The sequence below is a fragment of the Myotis lucifugus genome, unplaced genomic scaffold, assembly GCF_000147115.1.
Source record: "Myotis lucifugus unplaced genomic scaffold, Myoluc2.0 scaffold_626, whole genome shotgun sequence".
Taxonomy (NCBI): Eukaryota; Metazoa; Chordata; class Mammalia; order Chiroptera; family Vespertilionidae; genus Myotis; species Myotis lucifugus.
In genome coordinates, this window is record NW_005871674.1 from 250,982 (window position 1) to 278,839 (window position 27,858).

At 40.7% G+C, this 27,858-nt stretch overlaps 1 protein-coding gene and 1 non-coding gene across 2 annotated transcripts; both read left to right on the top strand.

Annotated features, from left to right (window-relative positions):
• On the top strand, window positions 1–27,858 carry ANAPC5 (anaphase promoting complex subunit 5). The gene is given in 18 exon segments (XM_006104982.3): window positions 1–46; window positions 85–255; window positions 1,795–1,918; window positions 2,614–2,723; window positions 4,034–4,226; window positions 10,124–10,190; window positions 12,530–12,631; window positions 14,627–14,817; window positions 17,198–17,279; window positions 18,133–18,222; window positions 19,605–19,786; window positions 20,623–20,758; window positions 20,962–21,050; window positions 22,965–23,076; window positions 23,970–24,100; window positions 24,182–24,329; window positions 26,370–26,532; window positions 27,183–27,858. Coding segments are annotated over 17 exon segments (2,292 nt in total). The 5' UTR covers window positions 1–46; window positions 85–95; the 3' UTR covers window positions 27,395–27,858.
• On the top strand, window positions 7,638–7,799 carry LOC111823703. Its single transcript, XR_002826774.1, has one exon. It is a non-coding gene; the product is annotated as a U1 spliceosomal RNA (small nuclear RNA).

The window sequence follows — 27,858 nt, forward strand, 5'->3', positions numbered from 1 at the left end:
ACGGCCTGGGCTGGTTGAGGCGGAGGGCGGGCTGTGGTGGCAGGAGTCCGGCACACCATGGCCAGTGTCCACGAGAGCCTCTACTCCGGCTCACCATGGCCAGCGTCCACGAGAGCCTCTACTTCAACCCCATGATGACCAATGGCGTGGTGCATGCCAACGTGTTCGGCATCAAGGACTGGGTGACGCCGTATAAGATCGCGGTGCTGGTGCTGCTGAACGAGATGGGCCGCACGGGCTGCTTCTGCCTCTGCTGCAGGTGAGGGGCCCCGCTGGCTCCCGTTCTTTCAGCAAACTTCCCTGAGCACCTGCTCTGTGCCTGACGTTTACTTGGGCCTGGGGGGACGGGGGTCCATCAGCTAACGCTTGGCCTTGAAGGACCGCGAAAAAGGAAAGATAATGCCACCGGCTAACACTTAATGAGTGTTTACTATGGGCCAGGTGCTTGACATGCATGTTTTCGCAGGTTCATATCTGGCTCCAGCATTTGTTAGCTGAGCGACTGGGCGACGAGTTGCTTTTTCAGGTCTTCTGTTTTCTGCAGAATGGGGCTGGCTACACGTAGTCCTGAGTGTGTGTGTGTGACACATGAATCCTATGGGTTCTGTATCCGACCTAGAGGACATTAATACGTAGTAATAATGACATAAGACTAACAGTGAACATCGATTGTGTGCTAAGCATTTTATTTCATTTTATAGCACTTACTAGCTGTGGGACTTGAGCAAGTTCTCCAGCCTATTTGGGTCCTGGTTTCTGCAAAATGGGAACAATAATAGAAACTATGTCATGGGATGGCTGTATTAAATGACATGACCCATGGGAAACACATCACAGTGTGTGACACACAATAATTACTCAGTATTGGCGATTTTGATGTGTTCTCCTAGGGCACGTACCTTCCCATATATCAGTTGTGTTTTTTCTATTTATTTGTAATTATATGCCTGCTGCCTCTCCCCTACTAGACTATAACCTCTATAAGGGCAGTGCTTTGTCCTATTTTTCTTCATTTTGTGCCCTGGAAGCCTACTACAGCACCTAAATAAATATGTAGAATAAGTGAAATGTGGTATGCCCTTTTGTTTAGTTTTAAATCTCAATTAGATTGTAGTCTTTTTTTTTTTAAGTTATAGATAGATTTTAGGGAGAAAGAGAAACATAGATTTGTTGTTCCACTTATATGTGCTTTTATTATATGTGCTCTGACTAACGATTGAACCTGCAATCTTGGCATATCGGAGGATGATGTTCCAACCAACTGAGCTACCTGGTCAGGGTCAAGATTGTAGTCTTCTTGATAGCAGAGGTCGCATACTCTCGGTCTCTAGTGGTACCTTATATGGACTTGGACACATAGTACGTCTGCCTATCTTACAAGGTTTTGGGAAGGATCAAATGAGATGTTTTGAAAAAATAGGACACCTTTGTTTGTATAATGTTTTCCAGTTCACAGAGCACTTTGCATTATCTTACTTAATCTTTGCCACAAACAAAGGAGATAATTATTATTATCTCCATTTTACTAGGGCTCAGGAGGCTACAAGTTTACATGATTACAAAACTAAGAAGGAAGGAAAGATGCATCCTTGGACTACAGATTCAATGTATTTCCCCCCCATTTTAAACCATTCACTGACTAAACGAGAACGATATGCAATTTTCAAGTATTACTTTATCGTTTTAGATAGTTTTTTTCCCCTTTTCTGATTTGAGATTTCATGTTTGGAATAACTGTTAAAGCAGAGGGGTTGATAAATGAATTCATCTTTGCTGCTGTTTATCATTCTCCAGTTCTTTAAAATTTATCCATAACCTTCCTATCTCCCTTTGCTCAGGGCCCAGATATTACACTGACTAAACTGTACAAGTTAATTGAAGAATCTTGTCCTCAGCTTGCAAATTCAGTACAAATCAGGTAAACATTTTTTTCTCTATATATGAAAGTTGTCAAAGTAGTTGTAAAATGGAAAAGTGCACATGTTAATTAATTATTTAAAAAAGATATCTTTGTTCTTTTAGGTTGTTTAATTTTTCTGAAAAATGGTTAACACTAAATGTACTGCTTCAAAATTTATTTTTTCAATCTACCTTTTCCTTTTTTTAATTATTTTTTTAATCCTCACTGAGGAAATTTTTCCACTGATTTTTAGAGAGAGTGGAAAAGAGAGGAAAAGACAGAGAGAAATATCGATGTGAGAGAAATACAATGCTCTATCTACTGAGCTAAACTAACTTTGGGCTACCTTTTCCTTTTTTTATTTTTTATTTGTTTCTGGCGCCCATGACCGGAATCGAACCTGGGACCCTTGGGTCCACAGGCCAACACTCTGTCCACTGAGTCAAACCAGTCAGGGCTACCTTTTCCTTTTTAATTGTTGCAGAGAATTCCGATTTTTTTGGCTGACAAGTTTTATGATCAAGAAAACATCAGCAATGATACTTTTCAGAATATGGGAATGACATTTTGGATGATTAAGTTTGTTTTATGTGCCACCATTTTTATGTGAAACTCTGAATTGCTTTTAAATATATTTATTTTAGGTAAATATGAAACATGGGAAGGTGTTCAAAGGGCCTACTTAAAATACACACCTCAATTTTCTCATTCAGAATCAAACTGATGGCTGAAGGCGAATTGAAGGATATGGAACAATTTTTTGATGACCTGTCAGATTCTTTTTCTGGAACTGAACCGGAGGTTCACAAAACAAGTGTAGTAGGTATGAAGTTCTTCTGAGAAGAGCAGAGAATATGTTCATTGAAGTGAGCAGCTTTCTAGATCACATCTGTCATTACTCTGCAGTATCTGAACAAACACATGTTTTAATTTGTGTTTATTGCCTTGCCATTTTGATCTGTGTTTAAACAATTGTCTTGTGGCAAAGACAAGTTTTGTCTATGATAGCCAAGGTATTGGCCTGGTCTGGGGGGCTCTTAGGGTTTCTCAGCTCTTTATCATAGTCCTCTGGGTCACTTGTCTGCATTTCATAACTCTTAAGTCAGGGTCACCAACTAAACTTCTATGAAGAGAAGTAAGTAAATTTTAAGGTGAGGGCAAATGTGACATCTTTTGATGCTTTTCTATTGGCTTTATATCCATGCTCTATCCACCCGGCTTTATTTCATAGTAGTATTTGTTATTCAACATCAGTTATTTATTGATAACTTACTTCTATCCTTGTGCCAGGATGTGGACTTAAAAGATAGACATGGACCTTCTTTTCTTTTTTTTTAATCTTAACTCGAGGATATGTTTATTGATTTTAGAGAGAAAGGGAGAGAGAGAGAGAGAGAGAGAGAGAGAGAGAGAGAGAGAGAGAAAAACATCGATTGGTTGCCTCTCGTATGTGCCCCAACCAGGGATGAAACCGCAACCTAAGAATGAGCCCTCACCGGGAATCAACCTGATACCTTTAGGTATACAGGAGGACACTCCAACCAACTGAGCCACACTGACCAGGCCTGGAGTTTCCTCTTTTTTTTTTTTCCATATATTTTTATTGATTTCAGAGAGGAAGGAAGAGGGAAAGAGAGATAGAAACTTCAATGATGAGAATCATTGATCAGCTGCCTCCTGCATGCCCTCTACTGGGGATCAAGCCCACAACCTGGGCATATGCCCTTGACTGTAATTGAACCCTGGACCCTTCAGTCCACAGGCTGACGCTCTATCCACTGAGCCAAACCAGCTAGGGCTGGACCTTCTTTTTTATGGAGATTGCATTTGAGTAGGGTAGGGCCAGATGAAAAAAAGTAAATAAATAAGATAATTTCAGATAGTTATAATAGTCAAGAAAAAAATATATTGTGTGGATAACGATGGTGGAGTGTGGGTGTGAGCACTGGGCCCTGAATAAGAAGAAACCAGATTTGTACAGAGTAGGGAGGAACATTCAAGGCAGAAGGAATAGCAACTTCAAGTGTCTTTTTTTTTTATTCTTTTGAAGGAAGAATTGCAACAAATAGTCATCAAATTTGTGTATCCCGATTTCATTTAATGCCTTCACCTTGTCTGTGTCTTATTTTGTAGGCTTATTTCTGCGTCACATGATCTTGGCCTACAGTAAGCTTTCTTTTAGCCAAGTGTTTAAACTGTACACTGCCCTTCAACAGTACTTCCAAAATGGTGAGAAAAAGACAGTGGAGGATGCTGATATGGAACTGACCAGCAGAGAAGAGGGCGAAAGAAAAATGGAAAAAGAAGAACTTGATGTGTCCATAAGGTAACTTGGGTTTTTCGGACAGGGGTCCCTTTCCTGCGAAATAGCACAGTAAATAATTGGAGCAAACCAGCAACCTTGGCGTATTAGAACAATGCTCCAATCCAGTGGTCGGCAAACTCATTAGTCCGCAGAGCCAAATATCAACAGTACTTCTTCAAAATAGACTCGCCCAGGCCGAAAACCGACTTCTGCGCATGGGCCACGAAGTTTCAATTGCACGTACGAGCGCCCGCACATGGTATTTTGTGAAAGAGCCACACTCAAGGGGCCAAAGAGCCGCATGTGGCTTGCGAGCCGCAGTTTGCCGACCACGGCTCTAATCCACTGAGCTTCCTGGCCAGGGCCTGGTTATGGGAGCAAGATTACAGTACTATTAACTCCTTCCAAAACCTCACTACTTAGAGTTGTCTATAAAGGCTTCTCATCTCTTGGAAAGGCAGTACAGTATGGGGTGAAGGGTCTGGCGCTAGAGTCAGAATCCTGGGTGTGAATCCTTGCTCCATCCCTTATTCCCTGTGAGGCCTTGGGCCAGTTACTCAACTCCTCTGTGTTTCAATTTCTTGATCTGCAAAATGGGAAGGATATCACCTCCTCAGAGGGTTGATGTAGGAATTAAATGATAAATTTATATAAAGTGTTTAGAACTGTTCCTGGTATATGGCAAACATTCAACAACTATTCACTGTTCTTCTCTAATTTCTCTTCTAGTTAAGTCCCCTAAGGAAGGCTTCCAAGCAACAGTATGATCTTTGTTTGAGCTACTCTATAAGCTTAAAGTAGTAGAATGTCACTTCTTTAGAAATGTTAAAATTCAGACTTTTCATATTATGGTTTGGTTTTCTCCTAAATTTATCTGATTTAAATAGGTCTAATCACATCTTTTTGTTTTTATCCTATTCTAAGAATTCATTTGCGTGTAAGCCAGTGTATTTACTGTTAAGGTGCATGGTTTCAGAAAATAGTGTATATTCAGTAAACTGAATTGCTTACTGATATGAAAGATATTCTTTAAAAGTTATTCTAATTAAGTATTATACTTTGTCCAAAAAGAAATGCTTTTACTTGTTATAGGATCTTTCTTTACTTTGCAAGATATATTTTATATACTCCTTGATTCTTTTAAAAAGGAAAATTTCAATTTTTTCTCTTTTCGTGATTTTTCTAATGTTTTATTGTGTTATCAGAAGTTTCTTACTTTAGCCCTTTCTATTTTTTTATTTATTTATAGTTATTGGAATGATTTTAGGTATGTTTTCTTCAGGGAAATTATTTTTCTTGCCCCAGAAATTTGTATTAAAATTAGAAAGGAGAAAGTATTATTGAATAGCCTACAAATCTCCCATCTTACAATGAAATTATTCCTATTTAAAAGTGGGAACCTAACTGGTCATTTAGAAGGGAGAGAATAAATATCTTTCAGGTGTTTTTAAAAATCCACGTACAGACGGAAGCGCAAACTGAAATTTAGCTTCAGCTTTTCATTTGCTCGTTGTTGCCAGGGGGCAGCTCTGTGTCCTGCGGTAAGAAATCAGGCTGACAGGATTATAGCTCGTCAGGCTGCAGTGGAGCCTGCTAGTCTGCCTGCTGCTGGAAGCAGTCTTCTCTGTGCTGCTGAGTGGACCCCGCCAAAGCAGAAATTCTCTGGTATTCCTTCACCTGCCAGAGATTTGATGTAAATCTCCCAAATTCATTAATGTGTTCAAAAATACTTATCAAGTGCTTCCTGTGTGCCAGGCACTGTGAGGGGCTGTGCTGTCAGCGAAAAGGGAGAGTTCCTGTCCTCGTGAAGTTAGGTGGGAGGGTCAGGTAGTAGGTAACTGAATGAAGAAGCAGTGTAATTTCGGAGACAGTAAGGAAAGGAAGTAGGACACAAGGATAGGAAATGACTGTGGGGTGCTGTTTGGGAAGGTCTCTCTCTCTCTTTTTTTTTTTTTAAATACATTTTTATTGATTTCAGAGAGGAAGGGAAAGGGAAAGAGAGATAGAAACATCGATGATGAATCCTAACCAGTTTGGCTCAGTGGATAGAGCGTCGGCCTGTGGACTCAAGAGTCCCAGGTTCGATTCCGGTCAAGGGCATGTACTTTGGTTACGGGCACATACCCAAGTTGGGAGTGTGCAGGAGGCAGCTGATCGATGTTTCTCTCATTGATGTTTCTAACTATCTCTCTCCCTTTCTCTCTGTAAAAAAAAATCAATAAAATATATTTTAAAAAAACCGCCCCCCCACTGGGGATTGAGCCCAAAACCCCAGCATGTGCCCTGATTGGGAATCAAACCGTAACCTCCAGGTTCATAGGTCAACGATCGATTGCTGAGCCACACCAGCCCGGCTGGGAAGGTCTCTAGAAGACTGGGAGCTCGGTGACGAAGGAGCGAGTCCTGAGAAGAATTGCCAGAGCACATGGCAGACACAGAGCCCCCAAGTCAGGACAAGCTGACATATTGGAGGGACAGACAGAAGGAGGGGCTGGATCACACCCTCTGGTCACACACTTGGGAAGGGCTCAGGTCCTCATGGCCTTAGGTGTTTAGTAACTGTTCTCTGTCTCAGTCTCTCCTCTTCCCTGATTTTGACCTGTCACTACATCACTCAGAAATCTCCAGAGATTCCACAGATTCTCCCTTCCTGGTGTTTGAGGCCTCCACAATCCATCTTTCTGACCTTACCTTCTGTTCTTGGCTTGGATCCTTTACCCCCACTAGCCAGGTCTGCTTGTATGCCCCCAGGCCTTTTCCCTTTCTGCCTCTCTTGTTTTCTTTTCCTGGAATGCCTTCCTCTTTCCTCATCATTTTCTTTTCTTTTTTTTTTTTTTTAATATATTTTATTGATTTTTTACAGAGAAAAAGGGAGAGGGATAGAGAGTTAGAAACATCAATGAGAGAGAAACATCGATCAGGTGCCTCCTGCACACACATGCCTTTGACCAGAATCGAACCTGGGACCCTTCAGTCCGAAGGCTGACGCTCTATCCACTGAGCCAAACTGGTCAGGGCTTTCCTCATCATTTTCCCCACTCCTTACCAACTTTCCAGTTCCTCACCACTACGGCTGGAGTGATTTCTCCCTTTTCTAAGTACAGAGTCCATACTCATCCTTGACATTTATCGTTTATTATCATCTTTGCACCTGGGCTGGTCCTAGCCTTTACCAAGACTGTAGACCAAGCATGTCAAACTCGCTGGCGACCATTAAGATTTTGTATTTCCCCCCCCAGGGCCTTGATTGGTGTTTTATGCCTTGCACATACTTTAAAAAACAAACAAACAAAAATAATCCTTGCTGGTTGATTAATCCTATGTAAAATTCAAATATAGTGGTAGAGTTGAGCCCTTTAGAGCAGTTTACAGGCTTCTTTTAAGAATCTGATGAATGCCATGTACTATCTTCTACATTAAAAATGTACATTCATGCTTACCTGGCAGGGAAGGTACCATGATCATGAAGGTGGTTTTCCCAGGATGAGGCTTAGCCATTGCACTCCAGATGTGCTGACCCTGTGGTTTCCCCAAATGTGGGAAACTCAGCTGCATCGTTTGTGATCTTGGAGAGCTGTGTTCGTGCTGTCTGCTGGACAGAAAAAGCACATTCATGCAAACTGCATGCAGTTTTATAAGGACCATGGACTCCTTCTAGCCCATCCATGAATCCAGGTTAAGTGCCCTTGAGTTATACACTAGGAAGCCGAAAAGTCTGTCTCAGCTGATAATTGGATTCATAAACAAGGTATACTTGAGCCCTTTTTCTAAATGGAAAACCTCTATTGCTTCCGAAGGGCTACTTTCCCCTCCATGTATTTGTGAGGCTCGGAGGAAGCAAAGGAAGGGTCAGTGAAGGGTGCCTTGGGCCACAATATTTTTATTTGCTCTTCCCAAGCTTGTTCATTCACATCGCCCACGATTGCCAGTGTAGGAGCCAGAGCTGAATTTGATCTTCATTTATAATAACTCTATATGTCTTCACTTGTAGCCCTTTTCCTTTGCGTCATTTTGATTTTCTCGTGTATTGCTTCCTTGTCCTTTGTTATAAACCAGCCTAAATCTGTTTTTGGGGAATGGGGTTGAGTAAGTAAATCATTTGGCACTACTGAGTGTCATGGACTTTAGAGGAGAATGGGACAGTGGTGGTGTGTCCAGTTTCCTTCGGATTCTCATCTGTCTCTAGCCTTTTTGTGTACAGCCATATTTATTTCAAACCTTATTTTGTTTAAGGGATATGTTAAGAGAAAAGGGCTTGTTGCCCAGACACTTAACTGTTTTCCATTTGAGAACTTGGCCTGTGAAATTTTTTTCCATTTCCCTCTAGGTCACTACTGTGTCATTGATCTTTGTTAGGCCTGGGTCAGGGCTGGTTCTTGGCAGCTCCAATATTTGCAAAAGCTGACCCACTGCTTTGGGGATGGTTAGGTAATATTTATCAGAAATGAAGTTAGGAGAATATTAGAGCAGCTCTTCCTAAAGTGTCTTCTGTGGGATGCTAGTGCTTCTGGAGAGACATGAGGAAAGGATCCTTTGTGCAAGTGAGGTTGGTAAATGGTACGTTAAGTAAAAGTGAAGTTTCTTTCTGCTGGATTTCTCTAATGAATCATGAACCTCCAAGCAAGATAGAATATATACACCTTTCCTCAAATTCTTTAACCTCATAATTTTCTGAGGATACCCATTTACATATAGTTTGCATGAAACAGTTTGAGATCTGCTGTAATTGACACAGAGTGCTTATACAAATACTATTTATGGGTAAATATTGATTTTATACTTATTGTAATCCTAGTTAGAGAAGACTTTCTTCAGTGATAAAAGAGTAATATTCATACTTTGACCTCAAAACAAGATTGTTTTATACTGTGCATGTATAGATTTGTCAAGTCTAGGTTTATATTAGTACATTTCTTGTTTATCAGTCCTGTGTAATCTAAGCTTCTAGGCAAATGGTTATTTCTTAGGTAAAGCCTCCTTTTCCTGCTTTTGAATACAACACCATCTTGACTCTGTAGCATGGAGTTAGAAACTCTTCATTCATTTATTTCCCAAAATCTGAGTGTGCCTACATATAGCCCTGGTTATTCACATACACATGCAGGTAAGAACAGCCCAGCTTGGCAGTGCATAGGTGCTTTGATAAGCATCTAGGAGACAGTGGGAGCTCAAATGAGACATGTCAGGAGAGCTTCTTGGAGGCTGTGACTCGTGTAATTTTGAATGATGGATGGTGTCCAATAGTAGGTGGGCAAGTGGGCCCTGCAGGTTGTGGAAGCAGCAGGGGCACCTTATCGTGACAGACCTGTAAGGTGTTCATGAGGGCTGGGGTGTAGGTGATAAAGAGAAGGCAAAGGAGAGAGGCAGGAGGTGGGATCACCCATGAAGCACTGCACCTGCCCCGCTAAGCTATGTGGACTTTATTTTGGAGGTAATGGGGTACCACTGAAGGGCTTAAAATCAGGGATAGCATGATAGATTTGCATTTTAGAAAGATCTGCTGAGAGCTGTGTAGAATTTAGGTCTATATTTGTCCACGATCATTGTGAACTTTGTCAGGTCATTCAACATCATTTTTTAAGTATGTCTTTTCTATTCCTGAGAGGAGAGAGTTAGTTGTAAAAGTTTTTGGCCCTGGCCAGATATCTCAGTGTTTAGAGTGTTGTCCTGATATGCCACAGTTAACGGTCAGGGCACATACAAGGATCAACCAATGAATACATAAGTGGAACAACGAATCATTGCTTTCTCTCTCTCTCTCTCTCTCTCTCTCTCTCCCCCTTACTTTCTCCTTAAAATCAATCAATTAAAAAAATGTGTCTTAACTCTTCTGATAAAGAATGTTTGACTTTGTAAGCATTATCATTTTTGCTATGGTGTATTATATGTATTTATTATTTTTGTTTTATATTTTGTAGAGAAGAGGAGGTATCTTGCAGTGGGCCCCTGTCCCAAAAACAAGCAGAGTTTTTTCTTTCTCAACAGGTAATGTTAATTCTCTAATTTATCATGAACTTTAAAAAAAATCGTCTGACGTTGTTTGTCATGGCATATGCCTGTTATGTTGGTGGGTTTATTGGTAATTCTGCATTACCCCTTGTTCTTGGCCCTCTTTTCTTCACTAACAATGCTGTTACTTCCTATTTTGTAGTTTTATTTTTCGATTAAAGTTCTAATGCAAGTTCATTCAATAATGGTACATGACTAACACAGCCAAAAAATGTGATTTAGAAGATGTGCTTCCCTTTCCCCAACATTTTATTATGGACATTAAAAAAAAATTGAAAAGCATTTTACAGTGAATATCCATATACTCTTCATCTGTATCCTGTAGTTAATATTTTTCTCTGTTCAACACATATCTACCCATTCTCTATCTGGCCACCATTTCTTTTCTTTTATTTTTTTATGCATTTCAAGTTGCAGATATCAGTGCACTTCATCCCAAACATTTAAAAAATATATATATATTCTTATTGATTTCAGAGAGGAAGGGAGAGAGAGGGAGATAGAAACTTCAATGATGAGAGAGAATCATTGATCGGCTGCCTCCTGCACGCTCCCTACTGGGGATGGAGCCCACAAGCCAGGCATGTGTCCTGACTGGAAATCACACCCTGACCTCCTGATTCATAGCTTGACGCTCAACCCCTGAACCACACTGGCTGGGCGGTCCCAAACATTTTTTGTTGGTGGTTTTAAGGCAGACTCTTTCATTTTCTCAGTAACGTAAGCTAAACATTTTTCTCCCATGTTATCTTCAAGCAGACTTTTGATTTTTTGCTAGACTTTTATAGTTTTCCCCGATTTTGTCCTTAAATTTCTTTCTGCAGAAAAATGTAGTGATCTAGCTAAAAGTGATAGGAACATACCTGCAGATGAATTTTAAACAAATTAGAAAAACTTGTCTAGCTATCAAGGAGAAAATATAGCTGGATCCTCACACCTTAGTATATTACAGGTGGATTAAAGGGGCGAATGTAAATATTTAAAGCTGTAATTAAACTAGAAGGAACTACAGTATTAACTTTTAACTGATTTATGGATGGGGAAAGACTTTCTAAACATAAAAGCTGTGGAAGTAACATGTAGGAGAAGATAATTTGATTTTTTAGCATGAAAATAAAAAATGTCTGCATGTCAGAACACCTTCTAACAAGATTAAAAGGCAAACAACAAAATGGGGAAAGTATTTGCAATAAATATGACAGTCAAAGGGTTAATAGTTTTGTTTTAAGAATCATTTGTAGCCCTAACTGGTTTGGCTCAGTGGATAGAGCATCGACCTGCAGACTGAAGGGTCTCAGGTTCAATTCTAGTCAAGGGCATGTACCTTGGTTGCGGGCACATCCCCAGTAGGGGGTGTGCAAGAGGCAGCTGATCGATGTTTCTCGCTCATTGATGTTTCTAACTCTCTATCCCTCTCCCTTCCTCTCTGTAAAAAAAATCAATAAAATATATTTTAAAAAAAGAATCATTTGTAAAAACTACTTGATAATGAGACAGTTTGTAATATTAAATGAAAAGAGCACGAAGTAAAATTATGTATTCTAACTTTGTTAAAAATATGGTGTGTGTATATATGTATACAGACACATACATATATACATACATAGAAAAAAATATGCACTGGAATAAGATACACTGAAGAATTAATAATAGTGTTATTTCTGGGTGGAGGGATTACAGATGACTTTTGTTTTCTGTATGCTTTTCAATAGTTTTAGAATCTTCTGTAATGATATAATGAATTAAAATGGAATTAGAAATTATTATTACTTATAAAGAAAAATTTGTCTAGGTAGAATTGAATTAAGTGTCTATAACCCAGTTAAGTACTAATATTTAATTTGAAACTAGTTTTCTACATATCTTATGTAATCGTTGCTTACTGTCATTCTTGTGAAACAGTTAACCAGACGTGGTGCGCCTGAGCGCCATAAGGCCCTCTGCTCTGCTGGAGATGCGCACTGCCTGCTGTGAAGGTGCTCTCAGTCTGGATTGAGGCCAGACTGGCACTTTTAATACATCTTGATAGGAACTACAAGAATGATTAGAACAGGGGTCCTTGTAGGACCTTACCTGGTCTAGGCGGTGATAGAAGCAGGTGGCTGGTGAGGTCTGAATTGGGGCTGGAAGGAGGAGCAGGAATTTGCATGGGAGGAGTGTGTGGATGGGGAGGCTTACTGTTTCAGGAAGAGGAACAGTGTTCTGTAGGGTCAAGAGGAGAGAGTAGCTGCGGAAAAGAAAATAACCAGCTGATGCTGTTGACTATAACATTTCCATGTATTTCTTTCTACTGAGTTGTCGTGTTTCAATTTCAGGCCTCTTTGTTAAAGAATGACGAAACGAAGGCCCTCCCTCCAGCTTCTTTGCAGAAAGAATTGAACAACCTGTTGAAATTTAATCCTGATTTTGCGGAAGCGGTGAGTCTTTTCCAGAATTTGTTCCTGAGCTGAAAAAATAATGGCGAAGCTACTCTTATGTTCAGTAGCCACACAAATGAGGATCCACCCGTGCTCTTGGAGAGAAATCATGTTGGCAAGTGAGCAACCCAGCTTAGGTTGTAAAACTGCCCTTCGCACTCATTCAGTCTAGTGATGTTCTTTTTCTTTCATCATCTCTCTGATGTTGTGAATTATGGGCAAAGATAGAGAAGACTGAGTATTTATTTTATTTTATTTTTTTAGAGAAAGAGGAAGGGAGACAGAGAGAGAAACATCAATGTAAGAGCAAAACATCAATTGGCTGCCTCCCATACACCCCTACTGGGGATTGAGCCCTCAATGGGCATGTGCCCTGCTGGGAATCAAACCGGCAACCTTTCAGTGCATGGGACCACACCCAACCAAGTGAGCCACACCGGCTAGGGCAGAGTAGACTGAGTTTTTAAAATCTTTGGGGCCTGTCTTGGCCAGGTGGCTTGTTAGGTTAGAGTATTGTCCCAATACACTAAGGTTTCGGCTTCAATCCCTGGTCAGGGCACATACAAGAATCAACCAGTGAGTCCAGCCAATGTGGCTCAGTGGTTGAGCATCAATCCATTAAACCAAGATGTCCCCTGTTTGATTCCTGGTCAGGGCACATGCCCAGGTTGCGGCTCGATCCCCAACGGGGGGCGTGCAGGAGTCAGTGGATGGATGTCTCTCTCAATGTTTCTATCTATCCCTCTAACCTCCTTTCTCTCTAAAAAAAAAATCAATAAAATATATATGTTTTTAAAAGATTCATCCAATGAATGCATAAATAAGTGGAACAACAAATTGATATTTCTGTCTCTCTGTCTCTCTTTGTCTCTCTCTTAAATCAGTTAAAAAAAATTAGGGGCTAAAAATTTGTTCCTTTCCCCACTTTTGTCAGTGTGTTATTGTTTTTTTTAAGTTTAAAAATCATTCCATTCCTTAATGGATTTTTACCCTCAAACCTGGATTTGACATTTGACTTTATCCACACGATGAAAGATATATGTTTGGTTCCCTAGTAACTGGGATCTGCCTGTTTGGAGGGAAGTTTATTTATTTATTTTTAAATTTTTCTTATTTATTTTTTGTTAATCCTCACTTGAGGATATTTTTCCATTGATCTTTTAGAGAGAGTGGAAGAGAGAGGGAAAGACAGAGAGAAACAACCATGTGTGAGAAACACATCGATTGGTTGCCTCCTGCATGCGCTCTGACCAGGGCCCAGTCCGTGGAGGCACCTGCAACCAAGGTACGTGCCCTTGACCGGAATTGAACCCAGGACTCTTTGGGCCACAGGTTGATGCTCTGTCCACTGAGTCAAACTGGCTAGGGCTAGAGGGAGATTTAATTCAGTGAATCAAACAAAATGAAAACAGTTTCAAAATAGAATATAATTAGCTCAGTAAACTTTTTAAATACCTGAGCTAAGTGAGTTCTCCCCTCCACCCTCACATGGGTCCTAATATAACCAGTGACATAGTGGATGTATATTTAGGATAAAATGCTGACACAAGTACTAATAGAACTCCGGTTTTTTCATTTGGGGACCCCTCCTGGTGAGAAACCAATGTATCTTGAACCTGCTTTATTCTGCCTGTGGGGAAAAGGTGAATCTAAACCAGCCGTGGGCAAACTACGGCCCACGGGCCGGGATCCCGGCCTGTTTGAAATGAATAAAACTAAAAAAAAAAAAGACCGTACCCTTTTATGTAATGATGTTTACTTTGAATTTATATTAGTTCACACAAACACTCCATCCATGCTTTTGTTCCGGCCCGCCGGTCCAGTTTAAGAACCCATTGTGGCCCTCGAGTCAAAAAGTTTGCCCACCCCTGATCTAAATGACCCTATTGTTAGAAGGGTGGGGGATACGTGGATGTTTGCAGCCAGTAGAACTGAATTAGTCTTACACAAGAGGAAGCGGAACATTTACACTATGTGGATTGTTTCTTGTTGTAGCATTATCTCAGCTACTTAAACAACCTCCGGGTCCAAGATGTGTTTAGTTCTACACACAGCCTCCTGCATTACTTTGACCGCCTGATTCTTACGGGAGCCGAGAGCAAAAGTAACGGGGAAGAGGGCTACGGCCGGAGCTTGAGATACGCTGCTCTTAACCTGGCCGCCCTGCACTGCCGCTTCGGACACTAGTAAGTTTATAGCTTTGTATCCGTGCAGAAATGGAAGACATGAACTTCCAAATGTTAATTAAGATGAATTTTTTAAAATGCTGTATTTAAAAGAAGGATAAAAAGGAAAGAAAGAAAGGAAGCTGACTGTTTGACTAGAGTTGTCAGTAACTTCCAAAAAGGAAGCTTTTTCACTGGACAGAAGTTAATGAAAACCTTCTCCTTAAACAGTCTGCCCCCTGGTGTCACTATGTAACATGACTGTCTTAGTACATGGCTTCTTTCTTTCATTACTTCTAAGAACGACAGCCATTGAATTAAAAGATAATTAGGTCATTAGGCCAGAGATTCCCAAAAGAATTTTTTGGAGATAATAATGAGGATACAAAAGCTATTTTCAGTATTTCAAAAAGCCAAAAGAAAGTTGTGTCTTTACTGGATAAAAGACTGGTCTGGCTTATTAAAAGTCATGTTTGTGCTTTTGGATAAAATTCAGGCAGCTCAGTGAGATGACATTTGGCTTATGCTGTTGCTAAGATATGCCTATGATTTTGATGAATAAAAATAGGAAAACTGTCCAGGTGGTGTGGTTTAGTGGTTGAGCGTCTACCTATGAACCAGGAGGTCACAGTTCACGTCCCAATCAGGGCTCTATCCCCAGTAGGAGGAGTGCAGGAGGCAGCCAATCAATGATTCTCTATCATCACTGATGTTTCTCTCTCCCTTCTTCTCCCTTCCTCTCTGAAATAAAATTATTTTGTAAATGGAGTTAAGTGGATAAAATCTTTCGAAACATGGAGGCTATTTTGGAAACAATGAGATAATGTGAATAATGGTGAAAAGGTAGGAAATTACTAATCGAAAGAGTGTTGTCGCCTCTGTGGCTTTTTCCCATCTGGAAGAAACGTGGTTTCTGCTACTGGCATCTTTGACTAGAGACCCTAGAGTGTATTAATAGAAGCAATGTCCAGAGTTCAAGAATTGAGAGTTCTGCACTTGCTGTATGGCCCAAACAACACCCAAAAAATTCTATTAACTTCTGGTTGTTGCATTTTAAAAGGGACGTAGACTGGAGCTTGTGTGTGGGCCAGTCTTTGAATACCTCATCGGAGCATTCAAAGCCATGTCATATAAATAATATGGAAATATTCTGTTACTGAAAATTTTTACCAGAGGTTTTTCTGCCTAGCAGCAGTGAAAAGCCATAAGGTCCTTTGAAGATTTTGCCTGACTTTGTGTTTCTGTGTTGGTAATCTACCTTTTCTTCCTAACTGGGAAAAATAATCTCTCTTTAGTCGTTGTAGTATACAGTTCTCCCAGAAGCCATTTCTCTAAACACACCATTATTTGTCTGGTCATCACATGTTCAATAAAGTTAAATCAACCGATATTTATTGGGGGCCTGTGTGTGAAGACATGCTTTCTGCCCTCAAATAGCCTATGTTCTGCTCATCTCATTACTGAAGGGATGTAAATGACGTGTAAACTAGGTAAGAATGTATCTGGGTTTTGTATTTAAACAAGTAGTTACTTGGAACAGTTCAGTTCTCCCCAATTAAAATGAATTGTGTGAGGCTATTGCACTGGTGTTGAAAGAAAATTCCTTATATAAATTTTTCTCTAAAGAAGTGATACCCATACAATTGATTTTAAGATACTCAGTGACCCAGCATTGATAAGATTTCTATTCTGTCACTTGCCACTGAAAAGCCCAAAGTTTAAGACTTTACTTGTGCTCTCTATGGTTAATAAACTAGTTGAAAAAAATAGTTAACACTGATTAAATAAACAGTAGTATTTAACTATGCACTGCAAGATGGGTACAGATAGCACTTATGTGGGAATTTTCACAAGTGCGAGTTCAATGGGGCCAAGAATATTTGACTGAATTTCTGCAGAAGTTGAGAGGGTGGGAGAGACATCAGAGATGGAGGAGAACCACATGAGCAGAAAAAAGGAATCTCAGAAGTGGATAATCCTCAAAATACTTTTTAAAACTAGTTTTGAAAAAGTATAGAAGCATCAAATGCTATAGTAAAAAAAAATTTTTAATAATGCAGAAGGGAATGCAATGAAAAGTAAAATATCGTATTCTCTCTGTGTCTCTTCCCTGGCCTTAAGAGTTAAAATAAAACTCTTAGCAGCTGAGATCAAGAAAAGCTATTCCTCGATGCCCCTTTTAGTAGAAATCCACCTTAGGAGGGGCAGGTTCTATATGTCCACTGTTAATGTTTCTTGCTGCTGGGGCAAGGGACTGCCTCTGAGGGAATAAATCCATAGCTACAGCTTCCAAAGCAGAGACCTGCTCTTAAATGAATTACTGTACAGATGTCTTCCTGCTTCCGTTACTTGTGCATGTTTGTGATTGTTAATGAGATGTTAATGTTCAGTCTGTCATTAGTCAACAGGCGGAGCTCGCCCTGCAGGAGGCAATCAGGATCGCCCAGGAGTCCAACGATCACGTGTGTCTCCAGCATTGCCTGGTAAGGCCACCCTCCTGCCTTGGGAATTCTGCCCGTGGGTTGAGTTGGCCTTTGGAAGGCCCGATTTGAATCAGATTGTTTTGTAGTCAGAGCAAAGGTTCTTAGCAGTGACGGGGAACTAGTTAGGAAGTCGTGGTAATTCAGGAAAGGCAGCCATATTTGTTTATTCCTTAATTCATGACATTTGTTTGGCTTTGGTGGCGATTCTTTTTTTAAAATATGTTTGTATTGACTTTTAGAGAGAGAGAGAGAGGAAGGGAGAGGAAGGAAGAGGAAGAGAGAGATAGAAACATCAATGATGAGAAGAATTATTGATCAGCTGTCTCCTGCATGCCTCCTACCAGGTGTGCAGCCCAGGCATGTGCCCTGACCGGGAATCTAACCAGGGACCTCTTGGTTCACGGTTCAGTGCTCAACCACGGAGCCAAACCAGCCAGGCTTGATCTTATCTACAAATTTTAGTACAATGTAAACTATTACATTAAATATTGGCATTAACCTTATAACTGGATGTGATGTTATCCTGTGAAAGCATAACCACCAAGCACAAGTAGAACACAGAATTTATTTAACCATCACTTTGAGACTCACTTTTTCAATTAAAGGCCATATGGGGCTTCATGCTTTTTTTCTAGAACCTTGCCATTCATTGCTCTCAAAGGTGAAGAAAATCAATGGCTTGTCTGATAGTTTTCATGTGTTTGATGGGCTTCATTTTGGTTCATGCTTCATGAGAGAGTATGTTAGAGGATTTATTTTGTTCCTCTTATTCTTATTTACAACCATGCTGATAGTTCAATAGAGCATTACCCATGGTTATTGTTAGATATATGTTAATGATTTCTCTTACCAGAGCTGGCTCTACGTGCTGGGGCAGAAGAGATCCGATAGCTATGTTCTGCTAGAACATTCTGTGAAGAAAGCAGTGCATTTTGGGTTACCGGTAAGGCTCATCTTTCTGTGAGATTATTTAAATAAATGGTTTTATTCTTGGTAGTTTCATATGATCTTAATTATTAATTAAACACTAAATTCTGTTTTATAGGTTTCTCTCTGTTCCCTTTATCCTAATAACATCTGTGAAAATTCCATTGATCAATTTGATGAGATTGTTTTTAGTTTATTGATCCATATTAACTTCCCCATATGTACTTAGAAATTTTTCAGGAAAGGCTTACTTTTAAAACAGGGATTGGTTTAAATGTTACAGCCCTAGAGCCCAATCTGGCGGCTGCCTGCTCATATGTGGCCCTCGGGCTAGGAATGGGTTTTACATTTTTAAATAGTTGGGGGGAAAACTAACAAAGAAGAATATGCAACAGACACCAGATGTGGTCTGCAAAACCCAAGTTATTTACTGTCTGGCCCTTAAGAGAACAAGTTTGCTGATCCTTGTTTTAACAATGAACAGAGCTAGGAACCAGCAAACCTGATAGGCAGATTTTTCCTTTCTCATTTTGAGTGACAGGGAAGGACCTGAATTATCGTCCTCAATGATAGATATTGAGGGACATTGAAAGGGCATAGTCTCCACGCATGAAGTAGGCTCTAGATTAATGTTGCTCCAAGAACTTAATTCCATCTCAACAACCACCCACTGAAACCTCGACTGTAGGCAGTGTGACTGCTTAAGCATCTGTCTCATATAGTTTGCAACAAGTTCCAGGAAAATTGGAAGTAATCATGTGCAGTCACTTAAAGTATATGCTTTTCAAATCTGCAAATTGTACACTTGACTCATTTCTGGGGAAGGAAAGTTACATGTACAGATTGATGATAAGGAGAAAAGTAAGTGGTAAGTGTCTCCTTAAAATAAATGAGACTTTTTAAATACAGTTTTTGTTGTGGATTTATGCTGTATCTTAGTTGAGCGTTCATCCTTGAAAATCATGCCAGAAATTATGCTCATAATAGGCACCCTCTTTTAATCTCCTGCTACATAATGTGCCCAGCACTGTTTGACATATTATCTCATTTTAATCCTCACAGCAATTCTTTATGATCGCTGGGATGCCCATTTTACAGACAAGGAAGTTGAGAATTGGCTCAAATGCTAAGTGACTGGCCCCAAGTCATATAGAAAGTAGTAGGGCGGTGTTTAAGTATAGGTCCATTTAATGTCAAAGCCCTAGCTCTTCTCGGTGTACCGTCAGCCTCTCTTCCAGCCTGTTTTTCAAGAACATATTTTATACGGGGCGGGGTCAGGCTGTAGGTACTTTCCTTGTAAATAGTGTTGTCACTGTGCATGTGCTGAAATGTGAAATATGCCAAATTTCTGAAGAGCAAAACAAACTCGTCATGTAAAATCTCTATTTCTCCCCTTAGTACCTTGCCTCCCTGGGCATACAATCCCTAGTTCAGCAGAGGGCTTTTGCTGGGAAGACAGCAAATAAACTGATGGATGCTCTAAAGGACTCTGACCTCCTGCACTGGAAACACAGCCTGTCAGAGCTCATCGACATTAGCATCGCCCAGAAAACGGCCATCTGGAGGCTCTATGGCCGCAGGTCAGTCTTCAGGCAGACGGTCAAGGCCATAGGGGCGTGGGTCCTTTTAGAGACGAGTGGAGGCTGGCAGATCTCCCTTGTAGGATGCATAAACCAAAGTTCACACATCTGCCTGAGCTGCCCAAGACCACAGTGTAGTTAATAAGTGACAGAGCCGCTTATGAGCCACGTTGTCCTCTGACTCCAAGCACAGTGCCCTTGTGCCCTGAGACGGGCAGCACCTCTTTCTGTTCGCAGGAGGCACGGGCCATGGTCACTCGAGTTGTGTTCTCTGGAATATCTCCAGCCTTGTGTTTAATTTCCATTTTGCATCTCTAGCTTGGAAGTAAACTTCTGAACCAGATTTTTCATCCTGGAGTCCTGTCACTACCTCACCTCTCACCTAAACAATCTGTTATTTTTAGGAATTCAGTAATGAAAGGAAGTGCCTATGTGGCCAGTCTGGTTTTTGTATGTGAGATAATTTCTTGGCAGGATGCGGTCTGAAACAACTGCAGACACTGGCCACTGAATATATTGCCAGAGCAGCTGGTACCAGGAGGGCATCGGGTCTGAATTTACCCATGAAAACGAAGGAATACACCGTGACCACAGGCAGTGGGGAGGAGGGTGTCTGGCGCTCAGATCTCCCTGTTGTGCCACAACCACTACGTTTCCTCTGGGGCTGCGCATCGGGGTGCTTTCCCGCTTTCCTGGGAGGCAGCTGTTCCCACAAAGCCAGAACTTGCAGTGGGGCTTACCTTCCTTCCGTTTGCACTCAAGAGAAGTGTGGGGTGTGGCGGAGGGCAGCCTGGTTCCCTTGATAGATGGGAGTCCCTGTTTGTCCCCTCACTCAGCACCATGGCGCTGCAACAAGCCCAGATGTTGCTGAGCATGAACAGCCTAGAGTCGGTGAATGCGGGCGTGCAGCAGAACAACACGGAATCGTTTGCGGTCGCGCTCTGCCACCTCGCAGAGCTGCATGCGGAGCAGGTAGGAGGTGGCCAGGTCAGTGGGCTTCTGGAGCAAGGGAGGCTCTGCCAGTTCTTTCCTCTGTGCTTGAGAAGGGCACTGGGCACATCAGGGACAGGTCTGGTTGGCCGCACCAAGAAGGGTGAATCCTGTCTGCTCCCTGCTCGTGGCGCAGCAGGTGTGGCTGCACGGGTGTGCTCATCACATCCTGTCTTTCTGTTTAGGGCTGTTTCGCTGCAGCTTCCGAGGTATTAAAGCACCTGAAGGAAAGATTCCCACCGAATAGTCAGCATGCCCAGGTAACCTGCTCTCTGTGTGACCTCGGGTTTATTTGTGAAAAGACCGTTTTTACTGTATTGGTGTCAGAGTGTGCTCATGGAGTCTCCCCTCAGTTTCTCATGTCAGTTCCTTCTGTAACATACATGCATTGAGGTCAACATGGGTACTTACTTAGGAGACTCTGTAAGCTCTCTTCAAGAAGCCTGAGAAATAAACTCTGAGAAAAGATTTAAAGCAGGGACTTCCCCCGCTCTTGTCTTCATGGTTTTAAATTAGTATTCTTAATATCTCCAACTGTACAGGAATAAGAAAAGAAATTATCAACGTCCTTCAACAGATCAGGAATTAGGTCTCAGTTTTGATATTTTGTCTCGTACTTAGCAACTCTAATCTTTTCCTCCAGAACTGAATAACCTTGTGGGAAGATGTTGTGTCCAGAGGGCAGTCCTAGGCCTTCTGTTTCTCACTGAACTGACTTTCCTCTCTGAAGGGGCTGAAAACACGGTTACAAGGGCCTTCTTTCTCTTCCTTCCCTTACCATGTTTAGTCTTCAGGATTAAGGCCTGGGAATCTCCCACTGCTGGCCCCTGGGTGGTCATTCACGTAGGTGGTTAGATAAGGTGTGAGCTGTGCTGACATGTGAACTCAGAGCACCCACAGGGGAAACAAGACAGAAGATAGCACCCAAGGATGAAGTGTGGTTCCGTGGTAGTGCTAATGGGTGAAATAATTTCCATTGCAGTTCTAGCTGTAACCAAGAAGGTGTACAGTAAAATAAAGATACAATTTAATTACAGTTTACAGAAAAAAAACTGTATGGCAGATAGATGTATTACAAAATGCTCAACCTGACCAGTGGTCAGGGAACTACAAATTAAAACAATAATGAGATATTTCATACCCATCAGATTGGCCAAAAGTAAAATATCTGACAGTAGCAATTGTTGGTGAGAATGTGGAGCAGAGAGTAATGTCATAGGCTCCTGGTGGGGGCTGTAACTGGTACAGTCCATTTGAAGAACAAATGGCTTCTATATTAAAGTGAAGTGCATATGTACTACAACCCAGCATTGCCTCTGCTTGCTGTATACCTGAGATAAACTTGTACCAGGAGAGGTATCTGAAAATGTTTATTGCAGCATTTTTCAGAAGAGTGAAAAATCGATACCACCTAAATACCCATCAACCCGAGAATAGATAAGCTGTCACATATTCATATAATTGAAAACTATTAGTGAAAAGGAATGAACTATAATTTCTTGTATTAATATGTGTAAACCCCCAAAATAATGTTGAGCTTAAAAGCAAGTTGTCAAAGGATGCATACAGTATGATACTATTTACTTATACAAAGTTAAAAACGTGCAAGATCATACTACATGCTGTTTAAGGATAAGTACGTGTGTTGTAAAAGTATAAGAACATAAATGAGGATGATAGATACCAAGTCAAGTGCTTACTTTGGAAAAATGGAGAAGGGAGTAGAAATTGTAAAGTACGTCAGTAGTCTTAATAGTATCTGAAGGAAAGAAAGCAAAACGTTGTGATTTGACAAAGTTGATGATTTGCACACATGTGTTTGTTTTTTTATTAATGCTTGTTCATATACTTGAAATATTTTTTTAAAATATTTGTTATTGATTTTTAGAGAGAGAGGAAGGGGGAGAGAGAGAAAAAATCAATGTGAGATCGAAACATCGATCGGCTGCCTCCTGCACGCCCCCTGCCAGAGATTGAGCCTACAACCCGGCATGTGCATGGGACGATGACCGACCAACTGAGCTACACTGGCCAGGCCACACTTGAAATATTGTTTAAATAGCAGAAATTAAAAATGTGTTTGAATTATAAGGGTATTTGCTAAGCAAGCCCAAATACTTTTTTCATCTCTGTTGAATAATGAGGTGAACACTTACCATTTGTCCCTAATTATATTGTTTCTTATTAGGTATGGGATGCTATGTGGAGCAGAGGTACAGTGTGACGGAGCAATGCATGACGCAAAATATCAGTCGCTGAATTCACTTATTACAGGAACCACAGCTCCTCATAGCATTGAGGTCTATATAGTTAGAAAACCTGGCGCACTCCCACCCCCCGCATGACTCAATTCTAAATGGGCTAATCTCTGGATGTTTTGGTTTCGATTAATGTATTACTTTAACTTAAGAAAACCCTATCTCCTTTTTCTAAATAAATAAGATGTTAATGGATTTTTCCAACCGGCTACATGAGGTAGGAGGAGAGTGTGCAATACTTGTTGATAGAGAAAAATCACACACCTTCCCTCCTTCCTGCACATCCTCCCACTGGGGATGTGTCCGCAACCCAGGTACATGCCCTTGACCGGAATCGAACCTGGGACCTTTCAGTCTGCAGGCCGACGCTCTATCCACTGAGCCAAACCGGTTTTGGCCTATTTTCTTTTTTAAAAATTTCTCACCAAGGATATATTTAGAGAGAGGAAGGGCTGTGGTAGCGGACAATAAGAGAGAGAGAGAGACATCAATGTGAGAGAGAAACATTGGTTGTCTCCCATACATGCCCCGACCTGGGATCAAATTTGCAACCTATTAGTATACAGGATGATGCTCCAAACTACTGAGCCACTCAGCCAGGGCAGAGAAAAACCTTTTTTCTATTTATTACAGGAAATGAGAAAATACAGATAAGCAGAATGGAGAAAATAAGTACCACCCAGAGATAATCACCAACATTGTGATATCTATAGTTCCAGACTTGGTTCGTGTGTGTGTGTGTGTGTGTGTGTGTGTGTGTGTATACACACACATATGTGCTTATAAACACACTCTTCTTCTTTTAACGAAAATTATATTAGGCACAGTTCTTCCCTTTGGGGATTCAATTACATTGTAATTGAGGAAACGGGGATTCTAACCCTAAAAGTGACTACTTATAACCCTTGCAAAACGTCAACATAACCACTTACTAGTATGTTTATTTTGTTTGTGTCAGAAAAGCAGTTGTACTACAGGCTCAGAATCAAATGACGGAGGCACACAAGCTTTTACAGAAATTATTGATTCATTGTCAGAAAATCAGGAACACAGAAATGGTGATCAGGTAAGAGGGGGTTTCTCGTGCGTGTCACAGATGGTGCCTTGTGGTGGAAATTCTCATCCATGTCCTCCTGTTTTCGGGCAGTGTCCTGCTGTCTGTGGCAGAGCTGTATTGGCGATCTTCCTCCCCTACCATTGCACTGCCCGTGCTCCTGCAGGCGCTGGCCCTCTCCAAGGAGTACCGGCTACAGTACTTGGCCTCTGAAACAGTGTTGAACTTGGCTTTTGCCCAGGTAAGCTGATCTCTGTTTTGTTTTGTGTGTTTGTTTGTTTGTTTGTTTATTTGAGCATATATTTGTACTCAAGAACTGGCAAATCTGGTACTACTTTTTGGTTTTGAAAGGATTATAATGAGCTTTCACTTCTCACTATTGAAGTCTGGGAATGCAGTCTCCATGGCAGGCCCTCCACTGTGAACTTGGAAATCTGGAGCTGTGAACTTGGTGGCAGGCTGATACCTCCCAGTGGCACTGCTTGCGTATTCAGTAAAGGGGACTCGCCTCTTCATTGAGGACATTTGCATCATATTAATGGTTAGCTGGCCCAGAGCTATGCTTGATTTAACAAGGGGATGAATAGAATAAAGAAGTGAGGGAGTCATATGTTCATTGAAAGGTTTTAGAAATGAAATTTTTTTTAATGTTTGTTTTCTGTCTCCCTTTGTAGAATGGAAAGGCTATGAGAGAAGGGACACTTGTTTTTTCCCTACTGTATCCCATGGTACCTAGTAGGACCTACACATAGAGTAGGCTTTTAATATTTATAGAATGAATAATTTTTTCTTAAGTTCCTATGAACCAAGAGGTCACGGTTGGATTCCCAGTCAGGGAACATACCCAGGTTGTGGGCTCGATCTCTAGTAAGGTCATGCAGAAAGCAGCCCAGCAATGCTTCTCTCTCATCATTGATGTTTCTCTCTCTCTCTCCCTCTTCCTTCCTCTCTGAAATCAATAAAGATAATCGAAAAAAATAAAATTCACGAGACATAAAAGTCATAATTTTAACCATTTTAAAATATACAATTAAATGGATTTTAGAATATCTATATTATATCTATAGATATATACTAATATCTATATATAATATTTTAGAATATCTACAGTGTTTTGCAACAATCACACTATCTACTTCTAGATTATTTTCATTACACCAAAAAGAAACCCTTTTCCCATTAGTCACTCTCATTCCCTCCCTCCAGGCCCTGGCAACCACTAATTTACTTTCTGTCTCTATAGATTTGCTTATTCTGTGTATTTCATATAATGGAATCATACAATATCAGGCCTTTTGTGTCTGGCTTCTTGATTTAGTGTAATCTTTTCAGGCTTCATTCATGTTGTAGCATGTACTACATCCCTTTTACAGCTGAATCATATTCCATTGGATGTATACATGTTTCATTTATCCATTCATCAGTTGATGGACCATTGGGTTGTTTCACCATTTGGCTATTAAGAATAGCTGATCTCAACATTCACATACAAGTTTTTGTGTGGATATTGTTTTATTTCTCTTGGGTATACTTGAGAGTAGAATTGCTAACATATAATAATTCGGTTTAACTTGATTTATTTTTTTTTATATTGAACTACTGTTGGATTCCTGGGATAAATCCAAGATGGTTGTGGTGTACAATTCTTTTAATATGCTGCTGGATTTGGTTTGCTAATATTTGTTGAGGATTCTTTCTCCTGTAATCATAAGATTACATTCTTTTTCATCTATTCTGCCAGTCTTTCTTTTAATTGAAAAGTTTCATTCATTTAACATAATTATGCATAAGAATGGACTTATTCTATTTTGCTATTTTTTTGCTATATGCTTACAACTTTTTTGTTCCTCAGATCCGCCATTACTGCTTTCTTTTGTGTTAAATAGATGTTTTCTAGCATATCATTTTAATTCCCTGTTGTTTCTTTTACTATATACTTTTGAGATATTTTCTTAGAGCCTCCTCTTCCTCCAGTGATCCTTACACAGTTAATTCAACCCTTTGGGAATTGCCAATCTAAAGGATTTTGGTGTTGAATCTTTTTGTAAAAAAGACAAAACTTTCCCATAGTGTGAATAACTACTCCCTACTGTATCGATTGTCGTCTGAAATCAGATTGTCACACCTTATGTTTTCTAAGGATGGTGCACACTAAATGTAGTACATGTCAGGGAGAAGCTAAGCCAGACATGGCCTCAGGAGAGAAGGACCAGAAAGGAAGCCCTCCCTGGAGTGGGTAGTGCCTGTGGGTGTGTACAGCGCAATGATGTTTCTTTTTCAGCTCATCCTTGGAATCCCAGAACAGGCCTTAAGTCTTCTCCACATGGCCATTGAGCCCATCTTGGCTGACGGAGCTGTCCTGGACAAAGGCCGGGCCATGTTCTTGGTGGCCAAGTGCCAGGTGGCTTCAGCAGCTTCCTATGATCCACCGAACAAAGCAGAAGGTAGGAAGCCGTACAAAGGTTGTTAGGCAATACTATTGCAGAAAACTTCTAAAATGTAGGACCTGGAAAAAGAAAAGACATTAAATTTGGGACAGTATTTAAGTTCTAAGTGTTCACAACTTTATGTTAAAATTTCAGGCAGCATGTAAAGCGCTTTCACATGCATGTTTGTCATGAAGGCTGAAGGCAAATGAGTGGTTATTTACCCTGTAGAATCAGGCACCGGGCAGGAAGTCAAGACTAAAGGCCCTTTATAAAACCTGACTCTAGTGGGTTATTTTCCTCCTCAAAGAGTTGAATATAGAAGTATCTGTACAGAAGGGAACATTGCGATATTGCAATAACAATGAACAATGCCAAGTGGGTACTGGAAATATCAGGGGGAACACTTTGTAAAGGAGATGATTGCCTAATCACTATGCTGTACACCTGGAGCCAATACAAAATAATACTGAAAGTAAATTGTAATTGAAAAATTAAAAGATAAATTTAAATATGTGTTTAAGAGCTAGTAAACACAAAATTTAAGTTAACATTTTTTAAAAAGTGTCTGGTACATGTTAAATCAATAAAAGTAGATATTAAATTTTGGAAACTATATGTGAAGTGTTGAGTTAAACAGGTGTGGTATGTCCCCCCTTTTCCATCAGCTCTGGAGGCCGCCATTGAGAACCTCAACGAAGCTAAGAACTATTTTGCAAAGGTTGACTGCAAAGAGCGAATCAGAGATGTCGTTTACTTCCAGGCCCGACTCTACCACACTCTGGGGAAGACCCAGGAGAGGAACCGCTGTGCGATGCTCTTCCGGCAGCTGCACCAGGAACTGCCCTCTCACGGGGTGCCCCTGATAAACCATCTCTAGTGAGAACGTCCCTGCGGGGCCATGCTGCAGAGAACAAGATTCTGGACTTGTTTACACGCCCTCCACATAAATGATGTTGTGTGTGTATGTGTGTGTGTGTGTCTTAATATATATTTTTTTATTTCAGGGGCAGGGGCGGGGAGAGAGAGAGAGAGAAACATCCATGATGAGAGAATCATTGATCAGCTGCCTCCTGCACTCCCCACACTGGGGATCGAGCCCACAACCTGGGCATGTGCCCTGACCGGTAATTGAACCGTGACCATAAGTTGATGCTCAACCACTGAGCCATGCTGGCTGGACTTCATGATGTTTTTTATATCTGTTTTGTCAATAGACTGCATTCGGGTTCGTTTGTCTTATTTTGCTGCTAGAATATACATATTTGTTTTGTTCTCCCTTTACCTTCTGGTAGCAAAGACATCAACTTTTGTTAATAAACACCTGTTAGTATAAGTGTTAAA